General features: G+C 42.5%; 2 protein-coding genes across 5 annotated transcripts in view; one reads left to right on the top strand and one right to left on the bottom strand.

Moving 5' to 3' along the window:
• Positions 1-21: 21 nt before the first annotated feature.
• Positions 22-7,449, top strand: kif28 (kinesin family member 28). Its single transcript, XM_026378372.1, has 27 exons — positions 22-261; positions 959-1,150; positions 1,346-1,396; positions 1,712-1,864; positions 1,960-1,995; positions 2,112-2,231; positions 2,311-2,418; positions 2,551-2,705; positions 2,782-2,893; positions 2,966-3,033; positions 3,146-3,288; positions 3,374-3,495; positions 3,586-3,676; positions 3,765-3,825; positions 4,001-4,124; positions 4,207-4,342; positions 4,409-4,527; positions 4,642-4,749; positions 4,869-4,961; positions 5,092-5,232; positions 5,318-5,388; positions 5,477-5,611; positions 5,784-5,950; positions 6,327-6,415; positions 6,643-6,775; positions 6,931-7,064; positions 7,186-7,449. The coding sequence occupies exons 1-27, from the start codon at positions 187-189 to the stop codon at positions 7,342-7,344; spliced, it is 3,096 nt and encodes a 1,031-aa protein (XP_026234157.1). The 5' UTR covers positions 22-186; the 3' UTR covers positions 7,345-7,449.
• A 150-nt stretch (positions 7,450-7,599) lies between these two features.
• The window catches only part of LOC113174396 (frizzled-3-like), a 45,167-nt gene continuing 30,191 nt past the window's right edge, over positions 7,600-22,575 (bottom strand). For 2 of the 4 annotated variants that reach the window (XM_026378373.1, XM_026378374.1), the window contains exons 3-11: positions 15,624-15,820; positions 14,678-14,980; positions 14,365-14,527; positions 13,873-14,172; positions 13,333-13,584; positions 11,226-11,374; positions 10,516-10,630; positions 10,148-10,311; positions 7,601-10,044 (exon numbers count right to left, since the gene is read on the bottom strand). In XM_026378373.1, the coding sequence (XP_026234158.1) occupies positions 9,822-10,044; positions 10,148-10,311; positions 10,516-10,630; positions 11,226-11,374; positions 13,333-13,584; positions 13,873-14,172; positions 14,365-14,527; positions 14,678-14,980; positions 15,624-15,820 (1,866 nt within the window). In that variant the 3' untranslated portion in view covers positions 7,601-9,821. Of the gene's footprint in view, positions 10,045-10,147; positions 10,312-10,515; positions 10,631-11,225; positions 11,375-13,332; positions 13,585-13,872; positions 14,173-14,364; positions 14,528-14,677; positions 14,981-15,623; positions 15,821-22,575 lie in introns of all 4 variants that reach the window. The other 2 variants (XM_026378375.1, XR_003299904.1) reach the window with 2 other exon arrangements.

Here is a 22,575-nt window from a genome sequence, read left to right as displayed (position 1 = left end):
ATAGTTTCCACATATCTTCAAACAAACTACATTTTTTTCATCATGTGTTCAATATGAGAACTTTTGAAAATCCTCCCTCGACCACTTGACCACATCACACTGTCCTGTTTCCATGTCAGCATGTAACTGGACACGTTACGACATGTTGCTCTGTGTGAGGGAGTCGATCCCTCAGTCTGTCGCATCATGAAGGCGAAAGCCTCAGACATGCACAACAAGGACTGTGTCAAAGTGGCCGTCAGAGTCCGACCGTTCAACAAGGTCAGTGTGTTGTAAAATATACGGAGTCATTTTTTTAAAAAGGTCATCTGTTCCTACTTCTTACTGTATGTGTACAGCAGGGTACTGTGTTCCTATACATGCACAGTATTTAGCTCTATATGTGCACTGATGGAAGGTACCTGTTAAAAGTAAAACCCAACAGAACATGATGCAGGATGTGGTAACAGTGTTGAAATCTATTCATGAAACAGCTTTTACTGCTTTATTGATTTGACTTTGATCCTTTTATTTTTATTGTTTTGTAATTTCTTGCTCTATTAATAAATAAATGTTACTAAAACTACAGTGAGTATGAAGCTTGTAGATAAATAGTAGACAGAAACATGATGCTGCACATTATGACAGAAAACAGGAAATACAGGCACTACTGTCTAATTCATTAAATTAATGTGTACAGCCTGTGTTAAATGATTAAATTACTTTTCTTTGGAGGCATTTCAATTATTCAAGGATAGATGTAGTTTATCTTTCTGCATAGTGAAGGTCGAACATAGTGACAAGGAAAATTGAAATTTAACTGAAATAATTTCTTAGTTTGCAATAAATGATCTCTCTCTCACATCCACTAGTTATTCTTTCAGCGATACTCTATACTATATACTTGAAATCATTTCAACGTGCTTCTTAAAACATCCACTATCTTGTATCTTCACCCTGCTCTATCTCCTCCATTCAGAGGGAGAGGGATGCAGGCAGCCGCTGTGTCGTCTCCATGGTGTCGAGCTCCATCACCATCGAGGATCCACGTGACTCTCAGAACCGCCGCTCGTTCTGCTTTGACTTTGTCTACTGGTCCCACAGCGGCTTCACCCGAGACCAGAGCGGCCTGTATGTGCCTGAGGAGCCGGGGGGACGATATGCGGACCAGGTCAGTCCCAAGCTGTTCCAGTAGAACAGGAAAAGGAAAAGGATCATTAAAACCAGCTCAAGATAACGAAACAACAAGTAAATGAGCTGTTGTCTGTTCTAAATGTGGATTTTAGCTACACTAAGACCTAGAACGAGTCTGAGGGTGTGTAAATACTGTGTGCTCTGCAGCTCACAAGATGTTTCTTATCTCCAGGACAGTGTGTTCCAGGATCTGGGAGAAGGAATTCTGGAGAACGCTCTGCAGGTAGTGATCATTGTACAGTGGTGCCTGAGTGTTTGTGAACAGTTGTTCAAGCTGATTCTATAGGAAACTGTCAAAGTATCTGTTAAATTCAGTCTGTTAAACCAGAAGAAATGTAATGTTTTGGATCGACCTTATGCGGCCAGGTCATCTATGGAAATTAAACAACATCCCTGAGTCGAAGCTGTTTACGGGGAATGAGCTAAAATAGCTCCAAGATGATTTGTAGAGGTGAAACACAGCTGAGGTCACTGAAAGCACAGATTCACATCCCATATCCACACAAAAAATATAAATGCACTGGAACTATGTGTGCAGGGTTACAACGCCACGCTGTTGGCCTATGGGCAGACCGGCTCTGGGAAGAGTTACTCGATGGTGGGGTACGGTCCTAACAAAGGCCTCGTTCCTAAACTCTGTGATCGACTGTTTCGGGACATTAGAGAAAACCAGGGTACAAGACAGTGCCAGGTAAAATAAAAATGCACAATGGGCCTCACGTGTCAAGTTTTAATGCTGGCTGATGGACATTCTTCTGAATGTGTTGTCTCTCGATGTCCACACAGGTCTTTTTCAGCATGTTGGAGATCTATAATGAGCAGGTAACAGCAGGGAGGCGGCTGCTTTTATATGTGTGGAATGCCTTTTCTTTCTCCCGATACTAAACCTCCTGTGTGTTCAGTGCCCTGTCTCTCTCTCTCGTCTCCTCTCTGTCCAGGTGGTTGACCTGCTGTCTCGGGGGTCTCGTGCTCCAGGGGGTCTCAGAGTCAGAGAGGAGCAGCAGAGGGGCTTCTACGTGGAGGGTCTCCGTCCAGTACCCTGTGACAGCGCAACCCAGGTAGAGAGAGGGGTGGAAAGTATGTGGAAAGAGAGAGAGGCATAGATGAATTTAGACTGACTAGATTCATTATATGCAGGTGGAGCAGTTAATGGAACAAGGGACCAGGACCCGAACCACTGCTGCTACTCACATGAACGCCAACAGCAGTCGGTCGCACATGCTCATTATCCTCCAGCTCAAACAGGTGCTTCTCTTTATTCCCCTTCAGTGTAACTAGACAGCACAAAGTCTTCCAGTAGATTCTTATTATGGTTTGTAGCAGTTATCACCTGTGTTCTTTAAATGTGCTGCTGAAATCACTCGGATGTCTCGTCAGATCTTCTCCAAAGAGAACATCACTAAGCAGTCCAACATTAATCTAGTGGACCTGGCGGGCAGCGAGCGCCAGCGAGCGTCTGGGTCAGAGGCCGACAGGCTCAAAGAGGGCACGGCCATCAACCTGAGCCTCACCACCCTGGGCAACGTCATCAGGTTAGTCTGCTGTTTGTATTTCAGTTGTATTTACTTCATCTGTTCATTTCCCCACATCCTCTCTTCTCTACACCAGTGCCCTCGCTGATGTGGCCATGGGGAAGAAGGTCATTCATATTCCCTACAGGGACTCGGTTCTGACCAAGCTGCTGCAGTCTGCTCTGGGAGGAAACAGCCGCACTGTTATGGTAACAGGGACTGAGCACTTTTAATAAAAGGGTTCATCTGGTAAAGTTTAATCCTGTAAATCCATTCTGCAGATTGCCACGTTGAGCCCTGCTGATATCTGTTACGAGGAGTCTCTCTCAACTCTGCGCTATGCTGAGAGGTACAACGAGCCGTCCACGCACTCTGACCTTTAATGAATTAAATCACAGGTAAAACCACTCTGTGTCACTTGTTTCCTCTGATCCAACTGAACCCCATCTACACGTCTTCAGAGCAAAGCGTATCCTGAACCGGGCTGTGGTGAACGAGAGCCCCACCGAGCGTCTGGTTAAAGAGCTGAAGGCCGAGAATGCCAGACTGCTGCAACGGCTGAGTCGACTGGCCCACGAGGGACGCAGAGCTAACGATGAGAGCAGTAAGAACCTGAGTTAGAATAGAACACAGTAGAACACAGTAGAACCCAGCAGGCGAGAGACTAATGTGTGTGTTTGAATGTTCAGAGGAGCTTCGTCAGCTGCTAACACACAATGAGCTCCAGATCAGAGCCATTCAGACTATGTGGGAGCAGCACCTGCAGGAGGCACTGAAGGACTGGGAGCAGCAGTACGCTAACATGACACAGGTACACACACACACACACACCAGGACCATGTCTCAGCACATGCACTAAAAGTATTTTGTAGTTCTTAATCATCCTGTCTTTCACTGTCAGGAGAGGAGGATGATGCAGATGCATCCCTACATCCTGAACATCAACGAGGACGCTCAGCTGTCTGGGGTGGTCAAGCTTTTCATCCAGGAGGGTGAGTTAGTGTTTAATCTGTTCTGGTCTGACAGAGCCGGCACTACAGTTCTCAGCATGTTGATTCCCACCCATTATTTGTGTTCCAGGTGAATGGGCGATTGGCCTGTGTGACTCCTCTCCAAGAACCATCTCTATCAAAGGTTTAGGGTGTGTGAGAGTCAGAATGACGGGTCGGGCTGCTGCTGCATGTCCTGTGACCCTTTTAAACACCAAGTGTGTGTGTGTGTGTGTGTGTGTGTGTGTGTGTGTGTGTGTGTGTGTGTGTGTGTGTGTGTGTGTGTGTGTGTGTGTGTGTGTGTGTGTGTGTGTGTGTGTGTGTTAGGATCCAGGAGCGTCATGCTGTGTTCAAGAATGAACAGCGGCGTGTAACACTGACCCCAGTGGCAGGGTCAAAGGTCATTGTTAATGGCAATGCTATTTCCCAGACAACAGAGCTGCAGCACCTGGTGGGTCTCAACCCAACTTTTATGATGAGACTGAATTACTGTGACAGCATGGACACGTTAAGTCCTTGACCTCTCCCTGCAGGACCGTCTCATTCTTGGTTCCAACTGCACCTACCTGTTCATTGGGTATCCCTCTGAGAGGGGCGGGGATGACTGGAGCCGCTACGACTACGACTACTTCCAATCTGAACTGGCTGCTGCTGAGGGAATCCACCTGGGTGAGTGGGAACATGCAACAAGTACAGGTTGATTCATCTTTGGTTCATGTTTGTTTGTTTGTTCAGGTGAGTCCAGTGGTGGCTCCAGTCAGACAGACCCCAGTCTGCTGGCTGTTTTCTACGACTATGTCAAACTGATGCCTATGGTGGCTGAAGCCAACCAGATGAGCCAGGAGCTGAACAAGGTAACACACACTCTGAATTCTCTGTGGTTTTTATGAAACCTTCTGGTTATTTTGTTCGTACTAGAGATTGTTTTAATTTACACGTCTGTTCTTTATGGTCTGCCATGTTTGTAGGGGGTGGACTTTAAGTTGGAGATCAAGAATCTGGCACTGTCGGATTCAAAAGGTCACGACCTGCAGAAAGAGATTGTTGTCAGAGTCACTTCTATAGCAAGAAAACAGGTCAGGCTCCATTTGTCCACAAACGTCTTAGATCATTTAAATATAAATTACGTAGGTTTGAGTCTGGAGCTTGTGTTTCTTTGTCTACAACTACTCTAACTATCACTCTAACTTCCCAGGTGTGGATCTGGTCCAAGGCAAAGTTTGTGAACCGTAAATTCCTGATGGAAGAAGTCTACCAGCAGACTCAGGCTGAGCACAAACGAGACAATGTATGCAAATGAACAGAGCACTGCATGTGTTTTTAAAACGTATTTTACTAAGTCAAATCTAAAAATGTTCAACACTGACTAGAAGAGAAGTTTAGAAACTTAGAAAAGATTTTCTGCTTTGTGTGGTCAGAGTGAAGAGGGGTCATCTACATCTGCGTTACCAAGAGATAAAGACCCGTTCTGGGATCCAGTGGAGCCTCTGCTCCTGGGCACCGCTCACCTCTGGCTTCAGTCTTTGGCCTTCCGCATCCCTCTGGAAGAGCAACTGGAGGTACAAACAGAGCTTATACATGCATGCACACGTACACATGACCTCACAGGTAGCTGAACATGGAGGGATGATTGACTGTCTGCAGGTGTTGGGGTCAGAGGGCACAGAGGAGGCCATTCTGCAAGCAAAGTTGGTTCCCTGCAGCTCCACTGGACTGTATGATGCACACACACACACACATACCTTAAATAATCCTAGGCACAGATATTCTTCTTAGTATAAAACCATGTTTACCATTTTCCAGTGCACTAGGTGAAGATGACATCCTGATCGACCCCTCTGAGCTACTGGGCCGACGACTGGACTTCCAGCTGGTCCTGGAACAGTGTTGTGGCCTGCGCTGGATCAGAGAGGCCCGGAATAGAGGGGTTCAAATTGGGTGAGTCATATGGGGGAACATGTGGAAGTATGGAAGTACGAGGAGAATGCAGAGACTGTACTGCGGGTCAGGATGAGGTCCAGCAGAACATCTACAGGGACACGTGGGGCTGAATTTATTCAGGATTGCTCAGGATTGTATTCTGTTCTGCTGCAGCCGCTCTTTTTCTTAGTTTCAGGTTATTTGACTGCAGCCAGCCTCTCTACACTCCAGCTGTGTGGCACAACGTCAACCCTCTGTTGGATCACAGAGTCCACTTCGCCTCGCTCCACACCTCCCAACCTCTGCTAGACTATCTGCAGAGCAGCGCTGTCGTGCTGGAGCTTTGGGGTCTTCAAGGTGAGAATGAAGGAATTAATGGATGTTTGGACAAGACTTCATACATTTTACTGTGATTTATTAGCGTAAAGCAAAAGATAAATGATGTGAATGCAGCAGAGGTGTGTGGAGATTCTCCAAATTACTGTGACATGTTAGTTATGCATTTTTTACTTCACAACATCCTACTGATGCATTATCTAATCTAACAGCAGCAGAATTTAAATAATCAAATATGATTCATTCCTAATTCCTACTTTGTTTTTTGGATATTAAAATTTGACACCACACACACTCTGGTTCGATTCATTTTGTGGTTGGTACTTTGTTCAAGTCTTCACTATAAACAGGATAAACAGCCACGAGTCTCATAGAGAACTGTGTTTTTCTGTTTCAGAGGGCTGTTCAGACCTGAACTCATCTCTGGAGGAAGTGAGGATGACCACAGATGGTGTCTTTATCATTGACGAGGCAGCAAACACTGCAGTTAGTTCAATGTTTGAATGAACTACTATAAAAAACTATGGAAGCGATGGATAATATTCTAATATGTGATGTTTTTTATAACTGTAAAATAAGATGTCAGATCTAATATAACCTATTTACTGCAAAATTTCCAGGCAACTTTAGTGCACAAACAGCAATGGATGAGGCAGTGTTTTCAACCACAGTACCGTATATACTGTAAATGTGTGTCTGTGTTTTTACTGCAGCCTGTAGACTCTGCAGAGAACAGCTGTTCAGTTAGAGCTCTTCAACAGGGTTTGGAGGAACTCAGGAGTGTTAATGCATCACTGAAGAAAGAAAATCATAGTCTGAGAGAACAACTGACCTCAGCCAGGAACGGTAAGTAAAGCGCGCCCACACTCACAGTCGGCAGCGTCTTTAATTCAGCTTTTTAAAAGTAATTTATTAATTAGACATAAAACAGTGGAATATTACAAATTAGAATCTCATTGATGAATTTCTTCTAACACACACACCTCTCTCTCTTTTTTCAGGTGGGGACAGCATGCGGGGTCGGTCCGTGCGTCCCAGCTGTGATGCCGAGTTTGCTCGTGCGCTCAAGGTTTTCTACCACAGTATGACCTCTGTCAGGGGTCAGCTGCAGCGCCTGCGCAGACACAGGCCTAGTGTATGTATCCACATCTGTCTGCAGCACTAGTACAGCCCTTGACAATAGTTAGGTAGGAGAATGAACAACAAACAGCTTTTTGTGTATTTTCTACACTCGTGTTGACTCCTGTTGTGTCCAGGAGGAGTCCGACCTGCTGGGGCTCCGACTGTTTATGGATGAGCAGAGTCGTCTGCTGAGAGATTTCTCGGAGCAGCTGGAACAGTGCGTATTCACACTGAAACAAGATGTTGCCGCCATCGTCCGCAGGAAACGAGAACGTTCGGGAATCTGGTCTTGACTGAGCAACAGCAGTTGTACTAAGAAGGTGAATATCTTTAGCCACTCCACTGTAAAATGTCACCGGGTTCAAGATTAGAAGCTGTTTCAGTCTTACTGAGCATCAAATTAAATATATACAAATTCACATTTACCAAACCCGAATTACTGCAGTTAAAATTATTCAGGTTAGAGAGCATGTTATGTTCTGTGTGATGTTCGACATCAATGACAAGCACACTTTAGTTTATAAAAAGTTTATTAGACTGCATGTAAAACAAGCCATTACAGTCCCAAACTGCAAATAAATTAAAATGCAAATACAAACCAAGTTTCAGAATTCACAACATTATGCTTCTGAACTGTCATTGATAACGAGTCATATTTTCAAGCTGCTGCAGTTCACTCTGAAGCACAGTATCAGAAATCAAGAAGGCTCTTTTTCCTCGTGTTTGAAGGACTGATAAAGGAAAATGTCATGTTTCACTGTGCTGAAGTTAATGATGCAGTATTTTACCACAGCGTCAGTCACTAAAGTCCAATTCCCAGGTAAAAAGCACAGCGGTTTATGTTTGTAAGCAGTCACGACTTGCAAGAGTACAGACAGTTGCTGTAGGTCCAAAAAAAGATCAGTGTGGGCACATGTACAGAGGAGAGGCAGGTGTGAAGCACATTAGTCATCACACAGGAGAGAAAGTCTATGTACAACAGGTAGGCAGCTGGTCATAAGAAACTCCAATCAGGCGTAGACAGACAGTAAAGAGGAGGGAGGCAGCAGTCGAAGGCCAGAGAGTTATCTGGGTACATTTGAACTGAAGAGGTAGACTAGAAAAAACAAAGTCAACTGCAATATGGGCAGACAGCTAGCTATAGATACCCTACTGGGGGGTGTGTGTGTGTGTGTTTGGGATGGTTCATAAACACCATTCCTACTCAACTGCTTTTATGTACTGAGTGTATGAGTTTTTATTTTTACAAAAGCACCTAAATAAAGTGTGTGCCGGTACAGAGAAGGCTGAAAGTGCAGGTGAGGTAGGTTAGGTGGGTCTCGAGGGGCTGGGAACAACCATAGAAAAATATTTACAATATACACTTCCTGTAACCTTTACTCAAGTGTGAAATAAATGTCGGAGAACATGAAGCACAATGACTGAATGTTTCTTTCTCTACAGTTTGACATTCATCGGTACCTCTTTGAGATGGAACATGAGGCCATTTACAGTAGCAGTCAGGTACATATAGAAAAAAGCAACCAGCCGTGTTGATGTGACAGTTTTTAGAACAGGAGACTTATCTGTTGCAGTTTTAAATCTGCACTCTTGTCTATGCAGCCATGAGCCCTGAACACAGCGACGGATCTATAGGTGAATTCTGGATGCAATAACTGAGCTGAGACAGAAGGAAGTTGCAGCGTCCCTTATTCTTAATTTGGTTGGTTGACAGCTAATTGAACAAACTGAGATCTTGCTTGTTCCTCATGCTTCCTTGTCTTTGCCATTTCGTGCCTCTGTGTATGTAAGAACATCCTCGTTCTGACTCAAACCTTTTACATTCTCTGTTACTTAAAGTTTCATCTTCACCTTGTTCCATCTTTCTCAGCTCACCAGGGGGCAGAAGTAAATTTAAAACAGTAACCTTAGCTCATTATGCTCACATATAGCAAAGCTATCAGCAGCAGACAGACGATTTTCACAGTATAAAAATATTTCACTAAATCACAGAGGTCCACAATTTCACATTAGGCCCATATGCTTCAGTCTTTGAAGCCACACAAAGACAAACATCATTCATTAGAAGCTGCAGTTGAAGATAACGACGGAATAATCGGATCAGACTGGAATAGGTCAAGATTCATGTGAAACCTCACCAAGAGCACACAAACCATCGAAGAACATTAAAGCAATACTCGGCAGTGTTCACATATTTAACAATATTCACGTAGGTCCTGTGAGATCTGTATTTAGAAGCAATGCCAGGTTGAGTGAAGCTGCTCTCAAATCAACCTGGTGTCCAAATCCAGGTATGTAATGAATCATACTGTGTACACCTGCCGGAAGCAGGTTTAATCTAAACATTCTTATCCACAAACTCAACTTGTCAGTTTCTCTTCACTGTGCAGTGTAGCTCCAGTTTGCCAAACCGTTCCCTGATCTCTCCAAAGTGTGAGGAGGTGCATTTATCCTTGTTGGCTCAGCAGGAGTCACCTGACTGTAAATGTGTAAATTCAAATAATTAAGTTAATGTTAATTATTTTATTACTTGTTTCAAGTGAAGTAAGTAAATTTAGATAACAGATAAGTTAACGGACTGAACTCTGCCAACAAACATCCAGCAAGGAATCAACACCAAAAATCACCACCACAGCACTCACTGGTACCTCCTCCACCTTCATCGAGGAAAACACTTACAGGCTAAACAGCTGAGTGTGTCCCTGCTGTGGATAAATCGTCCTTTAAAAGGCGTCCACAGCATCCTGACAATAACTTTCCGCGACTCTTCTCAGGCGCTGGTGCCGTCGTTCTCAGCGACTCGGCTCTCACTTACTGTGGTTCCATGAGTGATGAGGGTAGGTGGAGCCTCAGAAACATCTTGCTGGCTGCTGTGCCTTGAGTGGCCTTCTATCTGATGGAGGCTGCTGTGAGTGGAAAGTGGGTGGTCAAGGTGTGGCATGCTGCCATGGAAACTGCGCTCCTCAACGCCTCTGTAAACCATAGTATCACTCCTGACAGGGATTCAAGAGAGAAATAAGAGGAGAGGAAGACAGACTTAAATTCATGTGATCCGCACCATCTGACAGACAGACAACATCACGTGTCCTCTCCTACCTGTCGTCTCGAGGCCGCCGCAGGCTGCTGTGGTAGCTGGCCTTGCTGTGGATGCTACTGGCCTTACTTCTGGTAGAGGCAGGATGGCAGTGGTGGGTTCTGACTGGTTCATCAAGGTCGTCTAAGACAGCCAGGTGGGTGGAGGAGGCGTGAGTGGAGGTACCCTATAAGAAGATGAGGAGTCAGATACATGTAAAACCGGAAATGCTCACATTAACATCCTGAACACTAAAGCTGATGAATATGACTTAAGATAATTTATAACACTGTGTACTAATATAAATATTGAAATTTAAATCTTTACTGATTTTATTCACAGTTCTTTGATATCTAGAATGTGTATATCACTGCTTTGGCTGCAGTCCTACCTGAGTGGACGTTCCTCTGGATTTCCTAATAACAGGAGTGTTAGGTTCACGTAGAAGAGACTGGGCAAAGTCTGGCTGCTCCTGCAGTACCTGACGGGACTCATTCACCCCACTGCTGTAGAGAGAGGACAGTGAAGGAGGGTGGGGGTTGGAGGTTTGATGAAGTGAGACAACGGGGAAGGTGCAGGGGAAATTGGTAACGGAGTCAGATCCAGAAAGAACAGAGTTTAAAAGGATGCAGGATTGGAAGAGAATAGATGACCCATGGTGTTAGCAGGAAGAAGAGCAGAAAGGTGCAAAGTGGAGAGATGGAGGAGAGGAGGGACAGTTCAATGCAAGGAGTGTTAAAAAAAAAGAGAAGAGATGCAGAGGAGAAGTGGAGGACGGGAGGAGGACAGAGTTAATGTGTAATGAGAGTTAATGTAATGTGCTGTTATCTAGGGTGAGAGGACACAGGTGCAGAGCATCCCCATGCATCACCACAGAGACAGACATTGAGTAAATATAGGTGTTACTTACCAGATGTTAGTTCACTAAAAGTAGTAATTATCATTTCCATGTACTACTTGTTTATCTGACTATAGGAGTACTTTAACACAGACACCAAGTCAATAATTCAAAACCTTGTGAGGCACTAAAGAGCATTTACACTGAATGAAGTTAAAAATAAAAAACGGGACTAAAACCAAATAAAAAGCATCTCGTCTTACTCTTTGCGTCTGCGTCCATGCAGGAAATTGGCCCATTCAAAACATGTCTTCTTGCTGCCCACCCAAAACACAGAGGGAATCCCCACCACCAGCATCATCAGGTATTTAATTAGGAAAATAACCATGGCTGGTCGACTGGTCTGCTCCACCTAAAGAGAATACAAATGGAAAAAATGAAATGAAATTTCACAGTCATCCAATGCAAACAGCAGAAGAACAGAACAGGTATAATTATTCAAGGCTGGAAGTCAGTTTTGTACAAAAAGCACGGAATATTCCATCAACGGTGATACAGCACAGATTCAGGATCAGCTGTTGGGATCTACAGACACTGCTTTCTCCTCTGTTAGACTTGGACTTTGCTGCAGGAGTACAGCATCTCCCCACCAGAGGGCAGGAGGTTTCTGCAGTTGTATAGATTGAAAATAGTAATTGCAGTTAAGAGTAAATGATGCATGCTCTCATTTTATAACCCAAATTAGTGTCCTGACATGTTGCCTTTGTGGACTGCTGTGCACAGATTTTCACAGGTTGCTGAGTCGAACAGAGATGACAGATTTCAAATCTCGTGCTTTAATATGTTGTATATTATAGCTTTAACATTTAAGATTTAAAGTAGACGTTATGTTTTCTCAGCAGCCTCCTGAGGCAAATCATTGCAAGGAAAGACTTCAGAAAGCTTGGCTGCTTTTTGGTTGCTATGTATTAAATGGATCGAGTCTTTTAAACCTAGACTGAGATTTAATGTCTCAGACTTTGGTACGAAGATAAAAACAAGTCACTTGAACTTGAACATCGCCGCACAGAATCTTCAATTATCCAAAAACATGCAATTGTACCCTCTTACTCACACACTAACAGTTGCACGCCAAATTTCCCGAGGGTAAAGATCAAGTAACACATAGCAATATTGAAATTCCAGAGCTACAGTGGGACTTGAAGGTGGTCTGTCTTCATGAGCTCTGTCTAACACACACCGCTAGACAAGAACATATACACTAACTAGCAACATAGGCACTTGGCACCTGCCTCCAATCATATTAGCCTAAATGAACTCTTCTATAATAAAACCACCATGAGTGGAGTCTGCTTTAGTAAAATGAAAATGGAAACACAACAAGAGCTCTTGAGCTCTTTTCACAGCTTATGTTTTGTGTGAAAGTGATGAAAAGCTTCATGAGTGTAGTTTTCCACACACATAAACCCACACTACTTCATATGTTTAGTTTTTACTGGCAGAGTGTTTGTGTCTGCACTGACCACATTTATTTAGTTTTTAATCTAGCAATAGACTAAAAAAACAAAACTGCCATAAAGACCTTATAGATTACAAGCAGCAGAGCATGACTGAGCAAGTCCTGAGAAAGAGACAGACACGAGAGAGACAGTGAAAGAAGTGTGTGAGAACCAGCTGGGAAAATGACAGACAAAGAGACAAAGAGGCAGAGTAAAAGCAGAGATGGCAGTTTCAGTGGAGTTAGTCTTGAGAGCTGTATTAGCTGAGCTAATGATGCATAATGCACTCTGCTCCCTCCCACCACAAATACCTCGCTCACTCAGCCACAAATGTCTCTTAGACACACACACGGCCTCTGTTCATTCAAGGTTTCATTTGAGTTTGTTACAACCTGGGACGTTTTGTAGTTTTCCTGTTTTTCTATTGCTAAGAAAATCATTGCACTCAGGTTGACTGATGATATGTAGAAGACACATATAAGCAAGTCTAATGGGGAATAATGGGGAATAATAGTGAACAACAACAGTGAGACATAAGGCCAAGCAGTGAAATTACTACCCCAACCATCCAATGTAAGCATCTACTATCTCATTTAACTTAATGATCCTGTAGTTTTTACTTTTACTATTCCAACACACAAATAAGCACAAACATTTTCTCTCTCATAAATATGTGACATATCCTAGTGACTTAACGGAGAGAGAAAAGAAGCAAAACATCTACAGTGGTTATCTGAGTACTTCACCTACACCGAGTGTGAAAGTAAGAAATTAGAGCCTGTGTATTTGTTTTCAGTGTTCAGATAAATCGTCTTCACTGTTAAAATTCAGACTTTCACTCTCACACGTTACCCCTTCCCCCTCTCTGTACCTTGAATGGGCAGGGGATGTGATAGTCTTTGCAGTTCTCCTCCATCCATGTTGTCTCCCAAATGTTCCTGTAGGTGTGTTCATACAGGTAGCACCCAATCACAGTCAACAAGGGGACGAGGTAGAGCACTGAGAACACTCCCATGCGGATCATGAACTTGACTAGTTTGGTCTGGTTCTCCTTCTCCAGAGGGATTTCCATGCGCACCCGGTTCAGAGCCACAATGCCGACTAACAGGAGAGAGACGCCCACCTGAGAGGAAAGAGACAAATGACGAGTTGAGACTCAGTGACAGATTTAACAAACTCAAAGTGAATGTTTATGTGGTGAAGGAGCCAGATGACTGACTGGCAGACAGGTCAAATCCCTGTCAACCTTCCCCCAACCATCTATCTATCTGCTCCATAAGTCCTGCCAACAGTCCACTCTTGTATCATGTCATCCACCTTCCCATTAATCTGCCCATCCACCCATCCATCCATTCTACTCATCACTTCTTACATCCGCCCACACACTCATTTATCTTCTGACTTTACTCACCGCCACATTGAAGCAGAGCGGTGCCAGAACAAACCACCTCAGGGCGTCTATGTCATACAGTCCTATGAAACACACTCCACTGATCCCATCTCCTTCAATTTTGTTCAGGGCCAAAAGGGTGACAGTCAGGGCCCCTGGGAGACCCCAGGCAATGGCATGGAAGAGGAGAGCTTTCTTCTCAATAGCCTCGCTGCCCCATTTAGGCACAGCAGCCAGGAACCATGTGATTGTCAGTATGACCCACCACACACTGCCGGCCATGGTGAAGAAATACAAGACCATGAAGAACAGAGTGCACACCTGAGGACGGAAGAGAGAGACACAGGAAACTTTTAACTTTTTAACTTAATCAATCAGAAAATCAATAGACAATACAGGATTTATGATTTTTTGTTTTGTTTTCTCTTCTAATGTCAATTTTGTCAAACAGCAGACGTGTGACAGCAAATGGGAGAATACTGCACAAACATTTGTTTAAAGGAAAGGTCTAACCTTGTTGTGTGAGCCTTGTGTTATGGTTGAAGCTCTGAACTGAGAGGGGCTGACTGCGTTACATGCCACCCTGTCTTCCAACAGGAACCCCAGGAAAAAGACCAGTGACACCATAACATAACATACAGCGTAGAAGATGATTGGACGCTCAGGGTATCGAAACCTAATGAAGAAAATAAATCGGATTGAGTTTGATTCTTATGTTCAGTAATGTTTACACAAGACATTATGTTCAGTTTACATAAGCCATAATAATTCTTGAAGGTTGACAGAAGTAATCACACTCAATAAGTTTCACTGCACAACAACACACCTGGTAACATCAATGAGAAACGTGAGGAAGGTGAAGAGCGTTGCAGACAGACACACGATAGAGATGACTCCAATGACGTATCGGATGGAGGTCAGCTCCTGCTGGTTGAAGAACATAGAGGGGCATGGGGCAGAGCAGTCCTTCCTACCCATGAAAGTGTAACCCAGGTCTGGGTCCACCTTGAGCTCTCTGGGACACCAGAAACCGTAGTCTCTCTGGACAGTCATAGAAGACTGGTCAGTGGGGTCAGACCCTGTGAGCAGGTCCTCTGGACGAGGATAGGGCTCATCACAATCTGGGAACCTAGAAAAAAATTGTCAGAACATGCAGCTTAGACTGTTGGCCAGGGCATAAATGCGACATAGATGGGGTAAACTAACTATTAGAAACACCTCACAGTACAGTGATTTCAACACCACCACAAACTACAGCCTTAAAAATGACCCAAAGGTCCACCACCTCATTATAACTTAGACAAAGGATGGATTCACTGAAGGACCGATTAGTTCTGGCTCTGTGTATCTAATAAACTGGGGCGTAGAAACATATCAGGATCCTGCCTATAAAGAACACAGGTAAAACATGGCCTGATAGCAGGAAAACAGCTGAAATGAAATATTAAACAAGTGAGACTGGAAGAAGAAGGATGAAAGGTGGCTTCTGTAATGAGACACGGGAGAGAAAACTAGGATGAAAGAAAGCGAGAACAGCGGCAACATGCTTAAAGGTTGGAATGAAACTGGTTTGATGTGTAGTTGAGGTTGAGTTCAAAGTGAAGCAGCAGGAAAAGGAACAGTACGCATTTGAAAGTTATATAACACATATATTACAGTATCCGATCTGGGTAAATACTAAGTATAAATTCAAAACAATCACAAAAATGTATTATATCTGAAGCCTGAACATCCTGTGTGCGATAAAACTCTTCATACTTTTTAATACACACCTGCTACACTCCATGTCATCTGGCCAAGCTACTCCAAATATCTCCATGAGTTTGTGGCACTCGTCTTTAGCCCGCTGACACAGGGATCGACATGGCATGGACACTTGGCCGTACACAGTGCACACCGGAGCGTACAGGGCACACAGGAACATCCTCAGGTCAGCACTGCACACTAGGTTTACCATGGGATGAAAAGGCTGCAGGAGAGACCAAGAAAGAAAGTTTAAAATTATTCAAGTTATTTACAAACCAGAAAGCAAAAGAAGCAAAACTCTCCTGAAAACACTGCCACATATCACTATATTTAATCTGTTACGCATGTGAGATACACAGACTCTCATAAAAATACTCACAGGCTTAGGAAAAAAGTGAACTGCTATCAGTGGCACAAATGAGAAGGCTCATATTTAAACTAAAATAGCCATCATAGAGGATGGAGGGAGAGGGAGGGGACAAGTGTTTTAAAAAACATTTGCTGCAACTTATACTACTCAGTATTCCATCAGCATTTAAAAGCTTATGAAATATGTATAGCTGCAGTCATATTACCAAGCATCCCTTTGAAGTAGGGCACAGCAAAGAGATCTCTGAAGGCTGAGCCACAGTCATGTGTCAATAAATTGGACAAACCAACAGCGGGGTGGCCACACACTAAAGATTATACGCTATGCTTCTTGTGTTGTTAGTCTAAAGGTTCGTAAGTCAGGGTCCAGAATGATTGGAAAATGTTGAGCAAATGCACTTTCAGTCTGTCCTTCAATAGGTATTGCTCACATACCAATGGACATGTAGTCTAATGGAGGTGTGCGATGCTAAAACACCACAGCAACGATCAATTATCACTGTTCCCTCAAACACAATAACTAGTAGAGAAAAACGTGTATTTTCTGTTGCTGAAGATGGAGTTTCCGGTTTTAGCTCATGGCTATGTCTGCTCATACTGACAGGTGATTTATTAATCTGTTTAAAAACAAAGAACAAACAAACAAACAAACAAACAAAAAAACAGCTGTTTCGTAGAGATTTAGGCTTAGATACTGAAAAATACATAACAGAAAGTTAAAACTGTGTAAGTAGCTCTTGTTACTCTACGTCTCTTTTCATGAAGCTTTACCAAAGACAGTGTCTTGATGGGTGTGTTAAACTACTGAATGTATATTCAACATATCACCATGTGCAAAGTGACCTGCACCTATTCAGCTATTTGAAAGTTTGTCATCTTCTTGCACAGAATGCAGCTATTGTATGAGAGAATAGAGAAGTCAGAGCAGAAACACATGAACCAGTGAAAAGCAACAATAAAAAGTAACAAAACATTTCCATTGACCATACACAATACTGCAAAGTATGTGTGTATATACATATGAATTATGTGTACATGTGACACAAAACACTGCACTTACATTGACTGTCTACTACAAAAGCTACAATATCTGATTATAGGCTATAGTGCATCCAAGCAAATACTCACGCATCACTGCAAAAGGGTGTGTGTGCGTGCAGTCAGGCCTTGTGAGTATGTTTTGATCGTTCTCAATTGCTGTATTCTAGATCCTCACATTTGAGAGATGTTCCACCAGTAAATGGGTGCAGTGGTGCGTGAGCTGTGTGACATAGTTTTGAGTATTGCACGGAAACAAATATAAGAATGCATTCCTGCCTACACACACACACACACACACACACACACACACACACACACAGCATTCCTCAATAATAATAATAATAACAACACGCACTTCTTTTAACACAATATTCTGTATAAATAAGATAAGATATAAAGATGCAAATAATGATCAGAATATGTGAACATGGTAAATGAGCTAAAGTCTGGCGACACTGCTGAGAATTCCTATAAATAGTTACCTATGATGTCTGTAGAGATCTGTGTGTACTGATGATGTCTTTTTGTTTCTTCTGGTTGTTTGCGTGCACATTAATGCATGTTCTACTCAGTGGCATCGGAAAGTTTTCATGTTTAAGGTTTAATGTTGTAAAACTGCCATTTTGCACATTAATCTACACTCGAATGTAAAAAAAAAAAACATGTTTTCATTTATAAAAAAAATATAAAAATAAAAATGTAATCTCTCATTACCAAAAGTTTTCTGACCCTTTGCTCTGGCACCCTAAAGTTTAGTCAGGTCCAGAAACATTTTGTGGCACACACCTGTTAACAGAAGGTCCCATAATTTACACTGAATATCAAGATTTTTTTATTTTAGATTTTTCCCATTGAAAATTAGATCTATAATACATTAAAATATATACTTGGGCTCTTTTATGAAGCGTAGTCAACAAAAACTAATGTGGGCATCTATCTGGGGAACTGTCTCTCTGTGCCTGTCTGTCCACCTCCCTCTCTCATAGTTCTTGTTCAAGCCTGAGGCCACACTTAACAGAGTGGTAGCTGCTTTCTGTGTGAGTGTGTCTCACTACCCAGCAGAAGGGAGTCTTTCTTTGTGTCTCCTCATACTAACTCTGCTGCAAATATGTGACTCCCATTTTTTTTTTACGTTCCCATTCTGCCTATTTCTTACGTGCCTATGGTGTTACATATCTGTGCATTGTTCCAGTACTCTGAGTAAGCATGTCCCACTTCTCGAGTTTTCCAGTGTGGGAGTCAATGCATGTGTGCAGATATCTGTATGCAATTATTCTGACAGTAAGGGCAATTGGCCCTCATCTCTCACAACAAAGAGAATATTGATATTAAGTGGCTTAACTGTGCCACCCAGCAAGAGAGGAGGGGGATGGCAATCAGTTTTCCATGGAGGACAACTAGAGTGTGGCATTTTGTAGTCAGTTGTGTGCAGGGAAAGGGAAGCAGAAAAACCTGCAAACAAGGCCTGAGGGTGGAGGCTGACTGCTACTAAAACATGGAAAGACTTGTGAGATGATGATGAAAATAAGGAATGTAGTGCATTAGCTTGCTTGTTTCTTTTCTTTCCTAACTATGTAGTGGACTGTAGAAACATGAACCAACCAGGCCCACAGTGCACCTATTCCCAAGATACAGAGTACTTGTTCTACTAGATAGAACTAGGGTCCAGTCACAACATCAACACAGGCACTCATATGGAGCTTTAAAATATGTTACAGTATGTGCAACAAATTGCTGATATAAATTGAAGTGTAAATGTACAGCATGTTAAAATGGCAAGACCAACTCTATAGCTTTCCACATTATGTACTTTATACGAAAGCAGCAGCACCTGAATAAAGCCCCTGTTAAGGTTAGACTCTGCCTGTAACACTACTGCCTGTAAGTGCAAGTGAATGTTACTGTGTTAAAAAAAAACTCAAGTCAAAACTTATAAAATACGTTCAACTAAAACACATGCATATAAACTAAACCTACATCAAAATCTGTAGTTATCTTACAAACCACTTGCTACCAAACCACCATCCATCATGTAACACTCCAACTTGACATCTCCCACCCACATAGCTTTAAAATGGTATGAATGGTGGCTTGACCTCAGCTATTTGGCAACTACATTTGTGAGAACTATTTCAGAGAAATGTTTCAATAAGTACCCTCCCTGCATTACAAGGGCCATTAACAGAACTGGGAAACCTTGTGCATAGTGAATTATGCCATTTGAATGCTGTTCTGGCAGCGGTACCATTCAAATCCAACACCACATTATCCAAATCATACATTAATGCCACTAACAGACAATACCTTAAAATATTAGTAGGTTAACAGGCAATGCTGGGTGAAAATCAAATTAAAGATCAAACCAGAGGTATATTTATCTGTGTGTTTTGGAGCAGTTTGGAATGAGAAGCAGGGTGGGTTTTTTGACACACAGGAAAATGGGAAAAAAAGAGCCCCTGACTGGTCCACCTCTTGTTCAATAGAGGGATTAAGTTTCTTTCTCTTTACTCCCTCTCTCCAAAGAAACCCAGGGGGAGGGAAAGAGAAAGAAAAAATCTTTAAGTAAAAAAATCAACAAAGAAAAACCTAAAGAAAGACAGATGGAGAGAAAGAGTCGTGACATTAACAGTCACGTAATGCAAGCAACTGTGCTTTTGTGAAATAAGACAGATGCCAAAAAATGCTGTAAAGTTGGTAGCAAAACGATACAGTAGTGTGTGCAACATAAAAACTACGAGGGTGCTGCGTTTCTGATCTTTTAACACCAGTTTGCAAAGTGTTTTTAATTGTGTTTTTCCCCAAGTGTCTCTTTTGGTCTGTGTCTTCAGGTAAAAAGTGTTAATTAAATAAGGTGACAATACAAAACATTGCTGTACTCACAATCTCTTAGTGATAAAGAATAAACAGTCAATGACCTCCACATTCCCCTGCACATTAATAAAAACACTTAAATTGCATATAGATGATATGTGGTACGCTAAAGTCAGATGGTAAGTTGTTTTGCTTTAAATTTCATATGTCTTAATTCCATCTGGTCGGTTTGCAGCAAAGACTTAAAATTAACAGAATGTTATCAAAAATGGTCCTAACCATAAACTATGTTGATGGCAGTAAAAATACGCTAAGGGTCTATTAGCTCTAACAAATTATTTAGCTAATTACATATTTTATAAGCCTACTCCTCCTATATTCCATTATCCTATCCCTTGCTCCATGTCCTACTTCCACCTTGCGTGCCACTCTCTGAAACAACAAGAGGGTGGGATTGCACTGATCTGGATTCCCATCCAAAACAAAAAAACATATTTGTTTTTTTGTTTTGGACATCTGTAGTATCTCTGAGTAGTCTGGTTAGCTGGTGTGTGTGGTTTTCACTGCGTAAAACGGGTGCAGAAAATCCAGTTAGCCAACTCTGCAGAAACTCATACACACTGTCAAGTGTAGTAGGCGAAGGGAGGGAGGGATGGAAGGAGAAAAAGTAGAGTCAAATGGAGAAAAGAGTGGCGGTTTCCCTGTGGATTAGTGAGTCAAATGGCTTGGAAGGAGTATTAAAAGTGTGAGAACCTGAGACCAACACACACACAGACACACACAGACACACACAGACACACACAGACACACACACACACACACACACACACACACACACACACACACTTCCTGAAGCTGTCACTAGCTTTGTGTTGTGGTCAGTTCAAGGTGACGAGCTGTTGGATCTAAGGCTTCGAAGAAAGAGCTTCTGAACTGTCAGTAATGTCTGGTTCAAAAAGCTGCTTTGGTGTGGTGGGAATATCGAGAGCAAAGTCTTATCTGTTTTTGAATTTTTACAAGTGGTGATGCCGTCTTTTCTCTCAATAGGGCTTAGCAGTGATTTTCATTTACCTTATTTTGTTGTGTTTAAGACTACTGAGTGCTGCCAAGTGCTTTCAGTCCTTAATCATGTCAAAACTACTCCAACAGCAATAAGATAAAACAATTCAGGGAAGATTATGTTAAAAGCAAAGTGCCTTAAAAATTCTACATTTTAGAAACGAGTAGCCCACAGTTTTTTATGGAACATAAAAACTGTGCACTCTTATTTATCAAATAACAAATCAGAAACCTTTATCCCCTGAAGCTGCATGTCAAAATGCCTACGAGTTGATCCTTTAATGCACCGGTAAATGCAAAGTACAATTCCTCGCACCGCTCTCTGACAGATGAGCAGGAATTTAGATGAGAAAAATCTGGCTTTTCCCACTAAACCTTGCTGAAGTCCATCTGGACACATCACCCTTCACAGGCCCTTTTCCTGCCTCTCGTGCCATCTCTGTCTCACACCGTAACTCAGTCACACAAATCAGGCAGTCAGGCCCTGCAGCACAAATGCTGTCAGACCACATCAGCTCTGCCTCCATTAGCCAGCTCCAGTATAACCTCCCTGCAGCATCCTCTTCTCCGTGAACTACTACCACTAAATCCTCCATTTCTTTGTCATTGATGTTTTCCAGAATAAATAATATTCCCATTTGCTTCTGCATTTTATCCGCCACTCAATCCTTTCTGCTCCTTACACTCAAATTATTAACTGCAATCTTCTTCATTGCATCCGCACATCAGAGACAATTACATTCTATCTCTATAGTGTAAGATAAGTGCCACATTTTAGCTCAATCACGTAGCAATTACATGATCTCCCTCACTTTGTACCAGCTCCCCTGTTTTCTGTGATATCTTCTAACCACATGCCGTCTTCTTACTGCTGCCTCTCTATTCACCATTATTAGTGACAAGAGTTAATCTCAAGCTGCATTTTCCAGTTTCTAGCTCGATAAATGTGTTCATAGATAAATTAACACCACGAGACACTCTGTCTCTGGCTGCGTGCCTGCCTCCTCTCTCCTCTCACGCTCGTTGGAGAGACAGGCGTTGGCCATGAATAGATGGACTGAACAGACTGCGATGCTCTCCTCTGTAATCTCTGAAAAGACAGTGAAGAAAGGGGCAACCTTCTCTCACACTCTTTCCCTCCTTCACTCATTTGTTCGTTTATCCGTGTCCATCCATCGTTCAGTCAGCAGGACTGGACAAAGCCGTTAATGGCATTCCCCTTCACGTTCGCTTCCCCTCCTCCTCTCCTCCTATCTTCTTTCTCCTGCATTCATCTTTTATTTTCCTTGCCTCCCATTTACTCTTGCAATTATGCTGACAAGCACTTATCCACCTCTTCACAGTTTTTTACATTCATTGACTTCCTCTACTCTTTTATCCTGTCATTTCATGTTTCAGAAAATACAGTTTTACACCATCAACATTCTCTATGCAGTGTTTTCGTCTTTACATTCTAAACCCAGAGCACCTTTTTCCCCCACTTTCCTCGTCCCTTGATTCTTTTCCAGTGACTTAAATTCTATTTTGTCTAATTATCTCCACACTCCCTTTATCTGCCAAGTAATCTTAAACACAAACAATTTTTTCACTCCCATTCTCACTATGCAGCATTACTGACATTTTTGTGGGCTGCCTCTTTTATTGTTTTTCTTTGTCAAACATTCAAGCAAGGATTTACCCACAAGATTTAAGTTTGGA

This window comes from Anabas testudineus, chromosome 3 (genome assembly GCF_900324465.2).
Source record: "Anabas testudineus chromosome 3, fAnaTes1.2, whole genome shotgun sequence".
In the NCBI taxonomy this organism is placed as follows: Eukaryota; Metazoa; Chordata; class Actinopteri; order Anabantiformes; family Anabantidae; genus Anabas; species Anabas testudineus.
Note: the sequence above shows the minus strand (reverse complement) of the source record. Positions and strands in the feature narration are given on the sequence as shown.

Coding starts and splice junctions, on each gene's coding strand:
- kif28 (XM_026378372.1), top strand. CDS start 187: ATGAAGGCGAAAGCCTCAGACATGCACAACAAGGACTGTGTCAAAGTG. Junction 3,826..4,000: donor ATCTCTATCAAAGGTTTAGG/GTGTGTGAGAGT, acceptor TGTGTGTGTTAG/GATCCAGGAGCGTCATGCTG. Junction 4,125..4,206: donor CAACAGAGCTGCAGCACCTG/GTGGGTCTCAAC, acceptor CTCTCCCTGCAG/GACCGTCTCATTCTTGGTTC.